Source organism: Nannobrachium achirus, assembly GCF_963921795.1.
Source record: "Nannobrachium achirus genome assembly, chromosome: 24".
NCBI classification, from domain to species: domain Eukaryota; kingdom Metazoa; phylum Chordata; class Actinopteri; order Myctophiformes; family Myctophidae; genus Nannobrachium; species Nannobrachium achirus.
The window spans coordinates 48,708,441-48,726,962 of record NC_137831.1 but is presented as its reverse complement, the minus strand read 5'-3'; the positions used below and the strand labels follow the sequence as shown (position 1 = coordinate 48,726,962).

At 41.9% G+C, this 18,522-nt stretch overlaps 1 protein-coding gene across 4 annotated transcripts in view; it reads right to left on the bottom strand.

The window, feature by feature from the left end:
* Positions 1-18,522, bottom strand: part of pspc1 (paraspeckle component 1) — a 45,765-nt gene that overhangs the window by 17,696 nt on the left and 9,547 nt on the right. For 2 of the 4 annotated variants that reach the window (XR_013961718.1, XM_080720622.1), the window contains exons 5-7: positions 16,783-16,979; positions 12,105-12,189; positions 9,924-10,050 (exon numbers count right to left, since the gene is read on the bottom strand). Coding sequence is in view for 2 of the 4 variants with exons in the window: in XM_080720622.1 (XP_080576748.1) it covers positions 9,924-10,050; positions 12,105-12,189; positions 16,783-16,979 (409 nt within the window). In the remaining 2 variants the exon portion in view is untranslated. The remainder of the gene's footprint in view (positions 1-9,923; positions 10,051-12,104; positions 12,190-16,782; positions 16,980-18,522) is intronic. The other 2 variants (XR_013961719.1, XM_080720623.1) reach the window with 1 other exon arrangement.

The following is an 18,522-nucleotide window of genomic DNA, read 5'->3' as shown; positions in this document are numbered from 1 at the left end:
TTCATGTTAATTGCACTCTGCATTTGTGATTTGAGGCATTTTGTCCAAAATGGACCAATCTTACAAACTTTGAAAGCCAATATCAGCCAATCAGGATGGAATATGGACAATCAGACAGATCCGTGTCGATCACATGACTGTAGAGACACTGTCTACCGATTTGCGTGATTTTTGGTCAAAATCTGTAGGAGTAGTGTACAGAAATGTGTTTTGCAAACATCGGCCTCAAGGTGGCGCTAGAATAGGGCCATTTGAAAAATGTGGGGCAGAGGTTCTGAAATGGCATCCAGGGAGTGTGTGTGCTAATTTTGGCAGCGACCGGGCCAACGGCGCCGGAGATTAGCTGTACACAAACTTGGAGGACGGACGGACGCACGGACGGACGGACGCTTTTGCTTTTTGGTGCTTTTACCATGGTGCTGACACCTGACGGGCTCCTTTTCAAATCATCTGTTGGTTGAAAATTAATTTTCAAAAACTCAGAACGCCTTGTATTATTTTCTCACTGAATCTCACTGAATCTCGAGAACAAAACAGCAATTTTGTAGTCTAGAGATTCAATGAGGTAGAGGTACAACTAGGGATGGGACGATCATCACTATTATTCTTTATCGTGATTAAAAACACTCACAATAATTGTATGGTGGAGATTAAAATTTATCGTGAAATTGTCCTCCGTCATGCACTGGGATCAATTCACTTTTTATTTGTCGAGCTTCATATCTGGGACAACCCCTCTAATTGGTAAAACGGACCTGTAAATAATGTGCTGGATTCTTTTTTTTTTCACTACCAAATCTCTTTGCCAAAAAAATAGCAGATCTGCTGCAAAGGTTCTGGCTCAGAATGGATGTTGAGGATATTTTAAAATCAATTTTTTTGTGACATTTTCATATCGTCCCATCCCTAGTTACAACAGACATTGTATGACAATTTAAAATGGAATGTGTTTTTATTTGGCCTGTGTGTGTGTGTGTGTGTGTGTGTGTGTGTGTGTGTGTGTGTGTGTGTGTGTGTGTGTGTGTGTGTGTGTGTGTGTGACTCCGGGGAACTTGTCAACACAGCAAAGGACTGGAGGAGAAAGGTTATTACAGATGAAATCAACATCAACATCAAGTCACACACTTCTGCATCTGCTACAGTACATGCATACTGACGAGTTGGGATGTGGCCATTGACTGAGAATTAATTCATACAATTCAGCGGTTTTATTCGTGGATGACACAAATATTTTGCTATAAACTGTAATAAATATGTTCTTCATTTAACTCAATACATATATACTGCTGAAAGAAATTAAGGGAACAAATTATTCCCTTAATTTATTTGAGTATAGTATATTGTAGTACTGCTCAAAGAATTAAAGCTATACTATGTAACTTTTTTAATAAAACAAATCTTAAAATTGTCCTAACTATTAAATCGCTAAAGTTTTAGAACACCCACTCTGTTAATTTCAGCCCCAAAAGCCTTTTCTTTATATGTGTTCTACTGAGCCCGTGTGGCCGTGACGGGGACTGATTTTCCCGGCAAAATTACGTCATCTGCATCATTCTGTACACGTGTCTCCCTACCGGCCAATCACAGCCCAGATCATACACTGCCGGCCAATCACAGCGCATCTTGCGTCTCTTCAGGAAGTAGCTTGCTTCAACAGCAGTGTTGTTTACGCTGGTCTAGGAGTCTAGCCTGCACACCGGTCCGCAGAGGGACACGAGAGACCTCTACGGATGCGTGGCGAGGCGGGCGAGGTGGACGTGGTGGTCTGAAGGCCCGGTCCGCGGCGAAAAACGGCCGAAAAAAGCAGACGCGACCGCGGTTTGCTGTACCGCTACTGACCACTAATTGAGTAACTTACACAGTATAGCTTTAAGGGAACATTTTGTTCCCTTAATTTCTTTGAGCAGTAGGTCTATACTTTAACTCATACCCTGCCAAAAAATATGTTTCTATGATAAAAACGTCTTTAAAACGTCTTTTTCACTATGGACCTCCCTGCCAGACGTCTTCTGAACGTCTTTTTAAAAAAAATAATAAAAAAAAATTTTTTTCTTTTTTGAAAAAAAAAATTTTGAAAAATTTTTTTTTGGACCTCCAACAGTGTACTAGGCATGATCGCGATCGCGAAATTGCATGTTTAACCCCCATACCAACCCCATCTTTCAAACATGGCAGCCATGTTTGTTTACATTTGAAGAAAACATAAGGGCTCCTTTCTCCTGAATGCCTGAACGGATTTCCAAGCGGATTTTTTTGTTTGAAAGCTGTGAAAAGCATGCACATGCATAGTGCCTGATCTGTGCACGAATGTGTGCACCAGCGTGCACACTATTTTTTTAACCCTTTGTTGGCGAACCGGCAATATAAGAGGTCATCCCACTTTAAATATGGCACCGACTGAGTTAATAAGCCTAAGTGCTTGAACTCTGTCATGGAGGTATTCGTTTTTCTGCTCTTCAAGGTTTGATGATGCAGTAATACCACAAGCTTAGTGGTATTATTGTATTATACAGCAATAACGTGATACGTCTAGGGTTGCAAAGGGCCTGCAATGGTTAAGCTGTGGAATTTGGGGAAAACTGCTCAATTTCAATAAATACAATCTTATAACCATAACCAATCAAGTGTGAACTTATTTTGGGGTAAACATGCACATATGGCAATACTATAGCCTGGCATTGCCAGACTGATGACGTGGATTCACTCACAATCAGTCTGGATTTCGGCCCATAGGCAGAGAGTATGAGAAATCAGAAAATGACCGGACCAATAGTGCAGTGTTTCTCAACCACTGTGCCTGGGGACCTTTGGTGTGCCCCTGAGAAGGGTCAAGGTGCCCCTTGAAACTGCTTGAGAGCCAGTATTGTATTTATCATTTTAAAAATGATTTAAACTAGTGAAAACAGCAGATCTACAAGCACAATGCCTCGCAATGCGAGGCGTTGTGTGCTTGTAGATCTGCTGTTTTCACTACTGTTGTGCAGTATGAAGCAGGGCTTTACTTTGCAAAGAACGTACAAATTTGAAACTTGTAGATAAAAGGTTTCTTCCCAACAGTGACGATATTTACATATTTATGTTGGTGTGCCCATGGATTCTTGGGACATGAAAAGTGTGCCAATGCAGAAAAAAGGTTGAGAAACACTGCAATAGTGACTGCTTTTCACCATTTTACGGACTGAAATTGAAACAAAGTCACTGATTGGTCCGGTCATTTTCTGATTTGTCTTAATCTCTTTACTGCATATGGGCCAAAGTCCAGACTGATACTGTGGAGGAACGTGTGAACGGATCCACGTCAGTCTGGCAATGCCAGGCTAGCAATACTAGGTCTTGTGGCATGCTTTGGTTAAAAGTTTAAAACATCTTATTTAATGAAAGTTCAGCTGAATTGCAACCATGCACTAAGCATTCAATGTGTAGTGTATTTTTTCTTTCCCATTTAATCATAATTCAGTATTATTACAACCCTCTGCATGCACAGTGCATTCTGTTTTCACTCCTCCATCATAATGTGGCGATTATCAGAGCTTCACAGCTCCCACCTACTGACTATGCTTAAATCCCAGCGATTAGATACAACCATGCCATTCCCTGCCTGGCCTCACTCGCAGGGCATTAGATTTTATGAGTGGAATGACATAGTCGGTCACTCTACCAGAGTCAGCTAGGACTGGAGGTGGATGCCCATTGTTTAATCTGTGGATACTGTGGTGAAGAGAAACACTCCCAATTCCCGAAATACAACAGGGTATCAAGTGACCGGGAAATCCGGCTCACTCGTTGACTGTAGAAAGTGCATGCATCTCCTAATCTTACTTTTAAATCACGTTCATGTTTAAAACGGGGCCTTCTCTACCGGCCTTTACAAAAGCACTGAAGCCCATAATTGTTATTTTTCTGTTCTGAGTGAAAGCAAATACTGTGAAAATATACAGGACATACTCGGATTACATTTACTCTTACTTACTTTTTGTCCTGGACCTTCAAAACAAGGTCAAATGGTGGGTTTCCATGGCAACAGCCGATTAAATCTTGAATAATCCTGAGCTCATGTGTTAAAATACAAAGTGCATGGGTGCAACCAAAAAATAAATAAATAAATAAAAAGATTAGCTCTACTAAATAAATAAAAAAAACATTAATTTTTAAAAGGATCCCTGGCTAATATGACACATATGCCTTAATACTAGCCTGATCTCAGACTCGGCTCATGCAGTAGTCTGAAACTGTGCCCTATTCTGAGCGATTTACAGGGGAGGGACTTTTTGCGAGCGTGCAAGCGGATGCGCGCGAGTGATCGCAACGCACAAGTGATCGAGACGCACGGTGGACGCGGCGCACGGTCGCGGAGTGTGCGTGTGATTGTGTCTGATTGTGTCTGTCTGTGCCAGTGACTGCTTCCACATAGAACTGCGACCAGAAACATGTAATCAACATTAACAGCTTGGTGAAATCAGCGCGCGCGTGCGTGTGTGTGTTTGTGCCTTCCTCAGCCTGTGTGTGTGAACTTCGTTTGAATCGTTTCAACTGCTGCGTGGATTGGATATTCGTTAGACCCACCCCCCGCGCTCATTGGAGCAGCCGAAAATAAATGCTGATTCATGTACTCAGCTCCAGACCAGAGAAACAGTCCACACTGAGAGTGGGCGGGGTCTATGGTCTGGAAGCAGGCTACCTTAAAGGGCCAGTTCACCACTGGGACAACCAGATCTTATTTTATTGTCGTTTGTTGATGCAGCATGATGACTCATATGATGCAAAATGCATCATCATTCATGCTGGAACACTAAAATATCTCAAAACACAGATTGAACACAAAAAAAAACTCAGGATTGTGTTGATCGTGTCCCAAACAACAATAAAATAATAAGATCTGGCTGTCCCAGAGGTGAACTGGCCCTTTAATACATTATAATTGTCCTCTAAAACTACAATGTAAAATTAAAAACACCTCAAATATATTATTTCTTAGAAATAGCTAATCTTCCACTCAATAGGGGAAATGCCTGCCGCAAGTTGATGATGTCATAAATGTCATGATTGTGTCATTTTTATGGCATGCATGTGCAAAAAAACAAAACAAACACAAACACATTTGAAATATTGATTTGGTGGTCATATTAACCATAGGAAGTATTAAGTTTGTTTTTATTTGCACATCTATACATACATTTTAGAACTGCAGCCAGCGGTATTTATTTGTTTGTCAGACACGACCAAATGCAGCACTCCAATTGGCTAGGACTGATCACGTGGCACACGGAGTTCTTAACCGGAAGTGCGTCCGGCGGTCAAATATGTCCGACCGGAAACGTGCTGCGGCACAATAGTTCCGCCACAATAGTTCCCCCCCCCCAAAAAAAGATTTTTTTTTATTTTTTTTTATTTTTTATTTTTTTTACTTTTTTTCAAAAAACTTTTTTTTTTGGAAAAAAAAAGTTTTTTAGTAAAGAAGCGGGCGTGGACTCTAGATGTGAGCGGCCCGAAGGGCCGCGAACCTCTAGTACTGTACATGCCATAAATTCCATAGAGATAGATCACAAATTACATTTATGACATCATCAACTTGCGATGGGGCCCCTATTGAGTGAAAGATTAGCTATTTCTAGAAGAAATAAAATAATTAAAGTGTTTTTAGCATTGTAGTTATAGAGGACAATTATAATGCATTAAGGCATATTTGTCGGATCGATGGGCATTTCCCCTATTGAGTGAAAGATTAGCTATTTCTAGAAGAAATAAAATAATTAAGGTGTTTTTAGCATTGTAGTTATAGAGGACAATTATAATGCATTAAGGCATATTTGTTGTATTAGCCAGGGTTAACTAAAACACTGTAAAGAGTCCTTTCTTATCTAGGTTGAATTTCATTATTATGCAAGAAGCTAATTGTATAAATCCAAGTGGCAACTTCAAAGAAGTACTAAGAAGTACAGCTCTATGACAATAACAAAAGACACCAATAAGTTAGAATCATGTCATACTTTAAAAAAAAATCTGTGAATGTGACAACGATGGCCATTCAACATCTAGGTTATGTTATTACCCATTAGGTTTTGTATTTGTCAGCATTTTGCCATACCGCAAGAATAAGATCAGTCCAGGGTAAAGCACTGCATGATTATAATCAACAACCCTAACCGATACGTCATCACTGTAAGAAATGCATCCAAAGTACAGCGACCGAGGCTGCACACCAGCAAATAAACGTCATGACCTCGCAAACATCTGAAAAGAATAAACCCACTATCCAATCCAAGTTCAACGAGGATATTCATTCTGGGCAAAGGAACGAGGGGCAGTCTTCAATAAAGTTTGCGAACTTGACACTGAAGGAGAATGTTATGAATTCTACATCAAGGTGCCGTCAAAGGTGTCTGCGGTGTTGGCACAGGTGTTGTGGTAGGTGTCTGTGGTGTTTGCTGTAGGAACACAGCTGTTGTCATGGCTGTGGTGTTGATGCATGTACAGACTAGGGCATTCACCAAATATTCAAATATTCGAATATCAAAGTCACTATTCGACGTTGTTCACAGAAGTCGAATATTCGCTTTTTTTTTTCTCTCTCTCTCTCTCTCTCTCTCTATAGATATAGTTTATAAAGCTTGGCTAGATAGGTCATAAGAATGAGTTGTCAATGCCCCTGGTGGATGAATTTGTTAATGCTCTATACCAAGGGGTTCTCAAACCTTTTTAGGCCATGACCCCCAAAATAAACATATTTGAACTGGGGACACCCACTCTGACAAGCACTTGGAATTGTAGGTATATTTAATGTGACTCGGTTCCGCAGATAAATATTGTGCCAATAGCCGATCTACATGCTCACAACGCCTCGCAACGCGAGGCGTTGTGAGCATGTAGATCTGCTATTTTCACAATGTTCGCCTCTTGCTTACTTACTATTTGACAGTTTGGCCAGTCCTGTCGAATATTCGACAATTTGAATACTCTGAGGTCGAATAATTCTAATACTAAAAATCACTATTTGTGAATGCCCTAGTAGGTACTGTATGCAGAATGCTATGCCAGTCTCTATCTTGTGTTGTCTAGAACGAAAGTATGACACTGTTATCTAGTTTTTTACAGCAGTCGTATCCACAATCCACAGGTCAAGTCTACACAGAACTATACAGCTCTTACATAGTTACAGCGACACCTTGACGCAGAAGGATAACACAGTCTCAACTGAGTGACTACTTGTGTTTTCCTCTCAAACATGTATACATATCATTCACATTGACAATGCACAATGCACATGGACATAGTTTGCATACATCATTACATGTACTCCCCTTGCTGATAAAAAAAAATGTGATGCCCTTCCCTGTATCCAAACAATCTTTAATCTTGCATGTTTACTGTGCATCACTATTATATCCTGTCAAAAGCATGGATGTAGCAAGGGGCATCAATTGGGTATGGCAGGGGTATGCAGCTGCCATACCCTGGGTTCAGGGGGACAATAAAAGTTACTTTTATATATAAATCCATGAGTCTCTTTGGTACCCATCTTTAAGAAGGGGGACCAGAGGGTGTGTTCCAACTACAGGGGGATCACACTCCTCAGCCTCCCCGGTAAGGTCTTCGCGAAGGTACTGGAGAGGAGGGTCCGGTCGATAGTTGAACCTCGGATCGAGGAGGAGCAATGTGGTTTTCGTCCTGGCCGTGGAACCATGGACCATCTCTTTACCCTCTCTGGGGTGCTAGAGGGGGCATGGGAGTTTGCCCAACCAGTCCACATGTGTTTTGTGGATTTGGAAAAGGCTTACGACCGTGTCCCCCGAGGTATCCTGTGGGGGGTGCTCCAGGAGTATGGGGTTGATGGCGCGTTGCTAAGGGCCATTCAATCCCTGTACCGAAGGAGTGTGAGTCTGGTCCGTGTAGCCGGCAGTAAGTCGGACCTGTTTCCGGTGGGAGTTGGACTCCGCCAAGGCTGCCCTTTGTCACCGGTTCTGTTCATAATTTTTATGGACAGAATTTCTAGGCGCAGCCGGGGGGCGGAGGGTGTCGAGTTCGGTGGCGGGAGGATCTCATCCCTGCTTTTTGCGGATGATGTGATCCTCTTTGCTGCTTCGAGCAACGACCTCCAGCTCTCCCTGGGGCGGTTCGCCGCCGAGTGTGAAGCGGCCGGGATGAGGATCAGCACCTCCAAGTCCGAGGCTATGGTTCTCAGCCGGAAAAGGGTGGAGTGCCCACTCCAGGTCGGGGAGGTGGCCCTGCTTCAAGTGGAGGAGTTCAAGTACCTCGGGATCTTGTTCACGAGTGATGGAAGGAGGGAGCGGGAGATTGACAGGCGGATCGGGGCAGCGTCCGCAGTAATGCGGACGCTGCACCGGTCCGTTGTGGTGAAAAGAGAGCTGAGCCGCAAGGCAAAGCTCTCGATTTACCGGTCGGTCTACGTCCCAATCCTCACCTATGGTCATGAGCTTTGGGTAATGACCGAAAGAATGAGGTCGCGAGTACAAGCGGCCGAAATGAGTTTCCTCCGCAGGGTGTCTGGGCTAAGCCTTAGAGATAGGGTGAGGAACTCAGACATCCGGGAGGGACTCGGAGTAGAGCCGCTGCTCCTACACGTCGAGAGGAGCCAGTTGAGGTGGGTCGGGCATCTGGTTAGGATGCCTCCCGGACGCTTCCCTGGGGAAGTGTTTCGGGCACGTCCAACCGGGAGGAGACCTCGGGGTCGACCCAGAACACGCTGGAGAGATTATATCTCTCAGCTGGCCTGGGAACGCCTCGGGATCCCCCCGGAGGAGCTGGTGGAAGTGGCTGGGGAGAGGACTGTCTGGGCTTCCCTGCTGAGGATACTGCCCCCGCGACCCGGACCCTGACCGGAAAAGCGGAAGAAGACGAGACGAGACGAGTCTCTTTGTCTATCTGTGCTGGTTATTATGTTGTTACATTAAAATAACTACAAATGCAAAATTTTACAAAATGGTCACTTTAACAATTCTCCCCATCTTGACAAAATGGTATATTCCCAGGTTCCGTGGGTCAGCTGCACAGGTGCAATGCATTATTGTTAATTGTGGCACGTTTACTAACATGCCAAGTTTATCTGCACTTGAACAACCGTTCCAGGCTGCCATATCCAGCCCAAGAAACCATAGAAACGGGGAGAAAAATAAATAAAACGTACTTCAAAATAAATGTATCATGCCTGTTGCTAAGGTATGGCGATTGGCGACACCAGTCATGTTGCCATACCGTAGCTTTTTCTGAACTGACGCTACTGGATGTAGCCTTCTAAGTGTTGGCGTTACTGGTGTGGCCTATGGAGTGTTACAGAATAGGTGTGTGTGAGAGATACAGAACATTCCGAAAGGTACTAGGGATGGAAATCGGCCAATATAAAAAATCGGCAGGTAAGATATCAAACCGTCTGAATCGGTGACCGGCAGGTCACTGACATAAATACCGGTTTTATGCCAATTGTGTCTATGGCACAGCACAGCATGATGCTCTGGTCCTGTGACTAAAGTAAACATTAGCAAGTAGCAGCCAGTCTACTTAGTGGCAGCCTCTTTGCAATGTAAGGATATATTCCATAATCCTGTGTCAATGTAGTCTCCAAAAAGAAGGGGGGAAAAAAGCACGCGTCACCTGCTTTCCTCCTGACTAGTCCAGACGGTCATATTAGACTGGATATTGTCTGTGATTTTGGATATTGTACTATTGTGATTGATTTGGCATTAGTGTTCTTCTAGCTTATTGCTACTCAAATTGAAGTATGTCTTGTAGGCCTACTTGGCCTGAAAAAAAGAAAAGAAAAAAAAGACGTATTGGAGCAACCCTATTTTCTAGTTCTTAGCTAAAGAAATCGGTATCGGAAAAATCGGTTTTGGCAGGTCAGACCTTCATAAAACCGGTGGATCGGTATCGGACAAGAATTTTGCAATCGGTCCATCTCTAGTACTCACATTGTCCATGAAGTTGGACTTGAAGCCTTCTGGCTGTCGTCTGATGTCCTCCTGCTCCCTGTGTCTCATCATCTCCTCCTCCCGACGCCTCCGCTCCTCCTCGTGCCTGGGCGGGGGAGAAAGGTGACTGATCAGTCGAAGAGAAAATTAGTCCAAAGTCTGCTCGTTTATACAGCCAAAACTACGGTAAAAAAGGGCCCAATTATTAATACAACTCTGTGGATGTAACTAGGGATGGGACGATATGAAAAGTTCATATCACGATTATTGTGACAAAAGAAATTGCGATTTACGATATTATTGCGATTATCAAAATCCATTATCTTGGGGCGGAACATTTGCCAAAAAAATAGCCGATCTACAAGCTCACAACGCGCCGCGAGCTTGTAGATCGGCAATTTTTTGGCAAAGACATTTGATAGAGAGTGAAAAAAAGACTATCAAGTACGTATATTATAAGTACCTTTTACCAATTATAGAGGGTTTAAGTGGTACCAGATATGCAGCTTGGCAAATAGAAGGTGAATTGATCCCAGTTCATGACAGAGGACGGCATCACGGTAAATGAAATCTCCACGATACGATTATCGTGACTGTTTTTTATCCCGATAAACGATAATATCGCATATCGTCCCATCCCTAGATGTAACTCGAGATGAGTCTTGTTGAGAAAAGTGCTGTTGAATCCCCCCTACCTTAGCCCCACCCCCTTGTTTCCCCGATCCTGTACATATAGTTTTTATAACTGCAAGATTATTGAATGTTTTCTTTGCTTGCTATTTATTTATGTCCATTAATTAAATACAGAGGGCTTTCAACGTAAAAAAAAGACCGTAACAGGTCTTATTTGAGATGTTCCTTTTAGGCAGGGTGTTTAACTGTACTTGTACTGTACTACATTTCAATTGTATTGACTATACTTGTACTGTTCTCCATTGTTGTCTAACAAAATAATCAACTCAATCAATCAATACTCTTAATTGTGTATGCTTACGTCCTTGTAACAACAGTACCACGGTTAATGTGTAGTCACGTTGGAAATTGTATTCTTAAATGACCTGTAACCTAGAGGGACCTACAGTTACTACCATGTGTTGTTGTCAATACAAGGAAGCTAGATTTCCTGGTAGGACATTTGATTTCGCTTCTTTGCAAACACTTTTTAATCTAGTTTTTAGCTTTGATAAAAACATATCACGTCATCCAAATATGCAGTTCATTCCGTCGTCAGTCAATTCATTCCGAGTCCTATATTTTCTATAGGAATCAAAACCTGGACCAGCTGTCCGTCAGTCTGTCCATCAGTCTGTCTGTCACACGTCACCTAAAATCACGCTGCGACCTGACGGTCATTTATCTCCCGATTAGGGAGTCTTACTGGTATCTCTATTGTTCGTTCCCAGAAGCTATCGTAGCTCTGTATGTGTCAACCTATTGAGAATACTAGCAAGTGTTTTAGAGTGGTACAGTAATTGCTTTCTCGCAGCCTCAAAACCTCCCAAAAACAACTGTTAAATGACGTTCTGACTGCCTTATGTATGCCAGGTCACACGAGACACTACTAGGGAGTTCAATTTCAGCTCCAAGTCAAGCGGCAGAGAGTGAACATTCCATAAGAGGAAACCTCCCAGAAGTGAAGTTCTGTAATATTCTTTTCTTCTAAAATGTTTGCTTACAAAGTAGTATAGGTTTAACTGGTTAACCCTCAAAGACCTGGAATGTGCCCAATCATGTTAAATTTTAACCACTTTTTAACCATTATTTGATGCTTTAACTATTTAAAAATAGCAGATATACAAGCTCACAGCGAGCTTGTAGATCTGCTATTTTTGAAAAATCGTAAAAAAAAAAAAACGTGTGCAAGTCTTTGAAATTCTACTTCTAAATCCTTCCTCTAAATCAGTGGTTCTCAAACTTTTTCATGTCAAGGACCCCCAAAATTACATTTATTTGGCCGCAGACCCCCATCTCAAAATATGTTGTTCCAGGGACCCCCCAGAAGCAGAGATTTGAGTTACAAAAGTTTTCCTTTGAAAAATATATATTGAACATTTTTCATGATTTCTCAAAAATAGCAGATCCACAAGCTCGCAGAGCGGCACTCGGTGCCGCGCTGCGAGCTTGTATATCTGCTATTTTTCAATAGCATTAAATAATTCTAGAGTAAGTTGAGTTCCGTACCTCATCTCTATCTGCTTGCGCTTTTGCAGTTCCTGGTTACGAAGCTCCTCCAGCCTTCTCAGTTCCTCCTGACGCCTCATCAGATCTTGGAAAAGGAGAGAAATTAGAAGAGAAAAGAAGAGCAGAGGGAGAACAGAAACATGTATTATGTGTCCGTTTATTCTGTTCAGTTCTACTTTGAAGGCTTGAGAACCAAGCCTCCTCAAAACAGTGGAGTATATCTTTGAAAGACCCCTTTTGAAGCATGTCACCCCCCGGTAGAGATTAAAAGTTCAGCCCGAGCCGACGGGTCGGCGCGGCGCGGGCTGGGCCGGGCTCAATTTGTCACGTATATGTCGGGCTTTGGGCTGGGTTGGGCTTTTATAATCCTGTAGGCAAGCGCAGCACAGTATCATGATGTCTCTGTGACTGTGTAAGCTACGCGCTCATGACTATCGCTGCGCTGCGCTGCGCCGCTGCTGGGCAACTTGACACAGTTGAGCGTGTGTGACTGTATGTGCGCTGCTGCGCAACTTTCAGATAGTTGAGCGTGTGAGTGTGCTCCCGTGTGACTGTGTGTGTGTAGCGGTGGCTGCTGTGGCGTGTGTGTGTGTGTGCATGCATGCACTGCCTGAGCAGAGCGGAGGACATCGTTGAAACCATTCACACAGACACTTTTGTATATCCTAATAATATTATAGACGTAGTGTGAATGTTGTAGCTATAACAGCCTGTACGCCTGTTTCCTGATTTAGCGATGGCCGTCAGCTGTGTTCTCCAGCGAGTCTCCGATGTTTATTTGTTCCATACAGGACAGGACAGTGCTTGCTACAATGTCTTTTATATATAGCCAATAAAGACAGTTGGAAAATGGTAGAATGACTCTGTTCTTAACGAATCACCAATATTTTATGAGAAAAAAGGCTACTGCAGCATGCAGCAATTAAGCTAGTTAAGAATGTCGGGCTGCAGGCTGTGTCGGTCTCCAATTGTCAATTATGTATCGGGCTTTGGGCCGAGCTCGGGCTGACGTTCTGCCGGGCTGGGCTGGGCTCACTTTTTTTGGCCCGATTTAAGCTCTACCCCCCAGCTCTACCGAGCGGTTACATGTCTCCTTTCCGACACTAACCCTATCCCTAACCCTAAACTCTATGGAAGTGTTGCCACTCCGACAATAAGAAGTCACTGTGGAATGGAGAGCACCCCCCCCCCCCCCCCCCCCCCCCCCCCCCCCCACACGGTGCGAAGCCATTGGTTTCTATGCGGCGAAAATGACGCTTTTTTGTCCCTTGTATGGGTGTCGCCATCATTGTTTGAATGGTACCCCAGGAATCATAAGGAATGCTATTGGCTGCCAATGGTCACGTGTAACCGCAGGGATACATGGGAGAATGTGGTCGGAGCCTCCCGAAATACAGCACACGAAGAAGAACACAGCCGGCTAGTATCAGTTTAGTTGTCCACGCCCCCTGCAACTTTATCATCAATTTTAACAAATGGGACCATATTTGCACAAAACGCATATCATGGTAATTGAAAGGCAGTTTTTCACTAGCGACAGGAACCATAAAGTATTTATGACGATGTTTATTAAGGTTAGAAAATCAAAGAGGAAAATGAATGGGATCGAGTGGAGAACAAATCTTTTTGGTACCTCGCGGGGGGAAAACAGCGCAACTAGCGGCCAATCATGGTATCTTTCTCTTCCGGGAAAGCTTCATGAATAATCCAGCCAACAACACCCCTGGTTTTAATCAATGAAGGGTGCTTCACTGCCGACGCTCTGATCCACAATGTCCAGTCATGTATAAAATATGATTAAATGCATTGTATATTTAAACGTAGGCAATATGCACGTGCATCCATTCACGTCATTCACATTTACAGATCCTTCTCAAAAAATTATAACATTGTTTAAAAGTTCATTTTCTTCTGTAACATAATAGATTTTTTTAAACTTTGTTTTATTTTATATTCATTGTGCATGCAATGAAATATTCAAAAGCTTTTTTTTGTTTTAATTATGATTTTTATGGCATACAGCTCATGAAAATCAAAAATCCATATCTCAAAATATTAGAATATTCCACACAGCCACGCAAAAGAAGGATTTATAATACAGAAATGTAAAAGTTCTGAAAGGTTATGTTTATTTATGCACTCAGTACTTTGTATGGAATACTTTTGAACAAATTCCTTCATCAGTGGGGCGTGGCATGAAGGTGGTCAGCCTAAGGTACTGCTGAGGTGTTATGGAAGCCCAGGTTTGCTTTTATAGAGGCCATAAGCTCATCTGTGTGGTTGAGTCTGGTGTCTGTCATCTTCCTCTTGACAACACAACACAGATTCTCTGTGGGTTTCAGGTCAGGCCAGTTTGCTGGTCAGTTAAGGCTAGTAATACCATGGTCACTACACCAGTTACTGTAGTTTTGGCTCTGTGGGCTGATGCCACGTGCTTCTGGCTAAAGGAAATCATCATTTCCTTAAAGCTTGTCAACCTACAGAAGCGCAAAGTGCTCTAAAATCCCCAGGTAGATGGCTGTGTTGACTCGCAGTGTGGGCAAAACCAGCATTGCATTGTATTGCAGGTGTTGGTCCTAACCATTTGTTCAAAAGTATTCTATACAAAGTACTGAGTGCATAAATTAACATAACCTTTCAGAACTTTTACATTTCTGTATTATAAATCCTTCTTTTGAGTGGCTGTGTGGAATATTCTAATATTTTGAGATATGGATTTTTGATTTTCATGAGCTGTATGCCATAAACATCATAATTAACTCATTGAATGCCATTTCAAGATGGCCCCCAAGTACCAGACTGCCACTATCCTAGATTTCTAGTGCACGGATCAATTTTTAGTGCACGGATCGTGCACGCCCATGCACCATATATGCATCATATGTGTAGTACTTTTTAACAGCTTTCAAACAAAAAAATCCGCTTGGAAATCCGTTCAGGCCTTCATGAGTTACAAGCCTTCAAAGTCAGACAAAACAAACACTGCCACCTTCCTAAATTTCGAGTGCACGGATCAATCTTTTGTGCACGGATCGTGCACGCCCATGCACCATATATGCATTATATGTGTAGTACTTTTTAAAAGCTTTCAAACAAAAAAATACGCTTGGAAATCCGTTCAGGCCTTCATGAGTTACAAGCCTTCAAAGTCAGACAAAACAGCCATTTTTGACATTTTGAAAGATGTGTTTGTTATGGGGCTAAACATGCAATTTCACAATTGTGATCATGCCTAATACATTTGAGGCATTTTTAGAAATTTTTTTATAAAAAGAAATTTTGAAAAAAAAAAAAAGATTTTTTTTTTTTTTTTTTTTTCAAAATGGCTTCCAACTCGGGAAACTCGGGCTGTGGCAGCCTGGGAGTACTGCAATAACTCGTGAAACTCGTGCCTTGGCAGTCAATGAGTTAAAACAAAAAAAAAAGCTTTTGAATATTTCACTGCATGTACAATGAATCTAAAATATATCAAAGTTTAAAAAAATCTATTATGTTACAGAAGAAAATGAACTTTTAAACAATATTCTAATTTTTTTAGAAGGATCTGTAGATGTCCCAAAAATCAGAGCATATTTTTTATGTAATTACAGTGGTCTTCTTACTTTGATAAAATTATGTATAAACACAACAGGCTGGGAAACAACTCCTTTCTCATTTCTTCCTCCTAAAACAGGTCAGCAGTGAGTGACTGAGTCTGAAGTTCTCTGAACACTAAAGCCAGATTTGTATACATTGTCGTGGCGGTGCAGGTGCACCGAAAATAGCCGATCTACAAGCTCACAAAACAGCATGTCCTGACTGCATGCGACATGTTGTGAGCTTGTAGATCTGCTACTTTTTTTCAGCACTTTACACAGCATAAATGATAAATTAGGCATAATTTTACAGCTGATAATGCTAATATCCTCATCTGATCTTTGATTGAAATATCAACAAATTCACGTTCAGTGGAGCCAGTCGGATCTCAACCATCTATTCCATTCTTGGTGTGTTCAATTGATGATGGTACAATGATAGATTAAAAGCCTGTAATGTAACTCAATAGCGCCCCTCAGTGGCTTCTAAGTATTACTGCAAATGGTCATTGTTCTAAGTGGCTGTACAGTAGTAGATAGGCTGTCTTGAAGTTGGTGATTTTGCAAGTAAGATTTTGGTTAAATCAGCAAAGACAATTATTGTTATTCTTCTTACAGAGAACTCACAAGTATGGGAAATAGGGCGGTCATGATTATGACATTGTACATGACGATTAATTGTCACTCAAATAATTGTGATTTAATTGTGTTTTTGTCGTTGACAATTACATTTTAGTTAGGCTTTTAGGCTTTGAAGTTGCACATGGCAGATATGACACATAACCTAAATATACAAAGAAATTACAGACATATTTGACAACTTTATACTTAAAAAAGAACATTGATAGTGGAAATAGCCGTTCTACAAGCCCACAACTCGACGTATCGCGTCGTGTTGTGAGCTTGTAGATCGGCTACTTCCACTACTATTGACTTTTTTAAATAGATGAAATTTTTCAACATGGAAACGATTATGAAAAATAACCGTGATTATGTCAAATAATTGCCATTAGACGATTATGTAATAACTGTGACAGCCCTAATAGGAAAAATCAATATTGACCAAGGCAAGCCTAGCAGGTGTGCACATGTGGAGTCTCTACCTTGTCTCATTAGCATGAGCTGGTGCTCATGCTTGGCAGACTCCATCTCGGTTTCCAGCTTCTCTTTGGCCTCTCTGATGTTTATGTCCACCTGCTCCCTCTGCTGCTTCTCCATCTCGTCCAGAGCCTTCCAACGGGACGCATACTCAAACTCAAAGGTGCCTGGCTGGGCGAAGCGTGGCGGCTGCTCCCTCTCTCTGGATAAGAAAACACACGGAACATGGAACCATTTAGACCGGGTACACATTATTGCGTATTATTATTTTATGCTTTAACTATTAAAAAAATAGCAGATCTACAAGCTCACAGCACTGCGAGCTTGTAGATCTGCAATTTTTTTTTTAATCGTGAACATTTGAATTTTGACCTAAGTGTCTCCTAAATCTTTCTAAGGTTTTTTGAAAAACCCATGTTTTTATGTCAGTGGTGCTCAAACTTTTTCATGTGAAGGACCCCCAAAATGATATGTATTTGGCCACGGACCCCCATCTCAAAATATTTAGTTCCAGGGACCACCCCCATAAGCAAAATTTGAGTTACAAACGTTCACTTTAAAAATACATATATTCAAAGATTTGCACACATTTTCACTACTTCAAAAATAGCAGATCTACAAGCTCGCAGCGAGGCACTCGGTGCCGCGCTGTGAGCTTGTATATCTGCTATTTTTCAATAGTTAAAGCATTCAATAATTCTAGGTCTAAATGGTTTAAATACTGATGAACATGACTATCATCCCACCAGCATAACATAAGCCTTTAATTAGTATTCAACTACTGTAAAGTATCAGTCAAAGGGTTGGACACACCTTCTCATTTACCCGACTAACCGGGTACCCAGTTCCAATACTAGGCAGTTTAAGCTCCCTGTTTCTACAACCGCAACGCGAGGGGTCCCACCCCTTTCACTGAACACTTTGGTTCCCATGGCAACTCGTCTACACAGCAGGCGTAGTAGACGCTACGTGGGAAGGGACCTTCTGGTGTTGTAGAGGCAGCTGCGACGGTGGCAGGTTGATCTATCGAGCGCTGATCATTTCCGGTTACCGTTGTCATCTGCCGTTGCCGCAGCGTTGCTTAAAGTCGCTACTATAGCAGGACCACAGCAATGAACACAGTCCTGTTCACCCCGGTTGTAACATAAAGACTAATATTAGACTGTAAAATGCTTAGCACCTCATTGCCATGAATGACCTGGCACTTTTGCAATGGAAATTAAGCATTGGACTTAGTTAGTTAGTTTCATTTATTTGTCCACAATGTGGAGATTTGTCTTTTGTCTCATATCTCATATACAATTACAACATTAAAACAGATAACAGCAACAAACAGACAGACAGGTAAGACAAACCATGGGTCCCAGAGGAACACAGTCAGGAACCATTGTTATAGCTAAGCCATCTATACGTTTGCATTCCACCAGTGTTGTTTTTGACAGCAAATTTTGATTTAGTTTTAGTCATAGTCTTTTGAATAAAATGTCATTTAGTTTTAGTCATAATTTAGTCAGCTGAAAAGCTTCAGTTTTAGTCTAATTTTAGTCGACTAAATATCATAAGATCAACTGAAATGTATTTTGGCATCGTAATGACTGATTTTACACTTGGTTGTGTGCTGAAAATAGCAGATCTACAAGCTCACAACGCGCGTTGAGAGCTCTCAGATCGGCTATTTTCAGCACGCAACACCTGAGAGCAACCAAACATAAAATGACTCTTCTCCACTAGTCCTTCCCTAACAT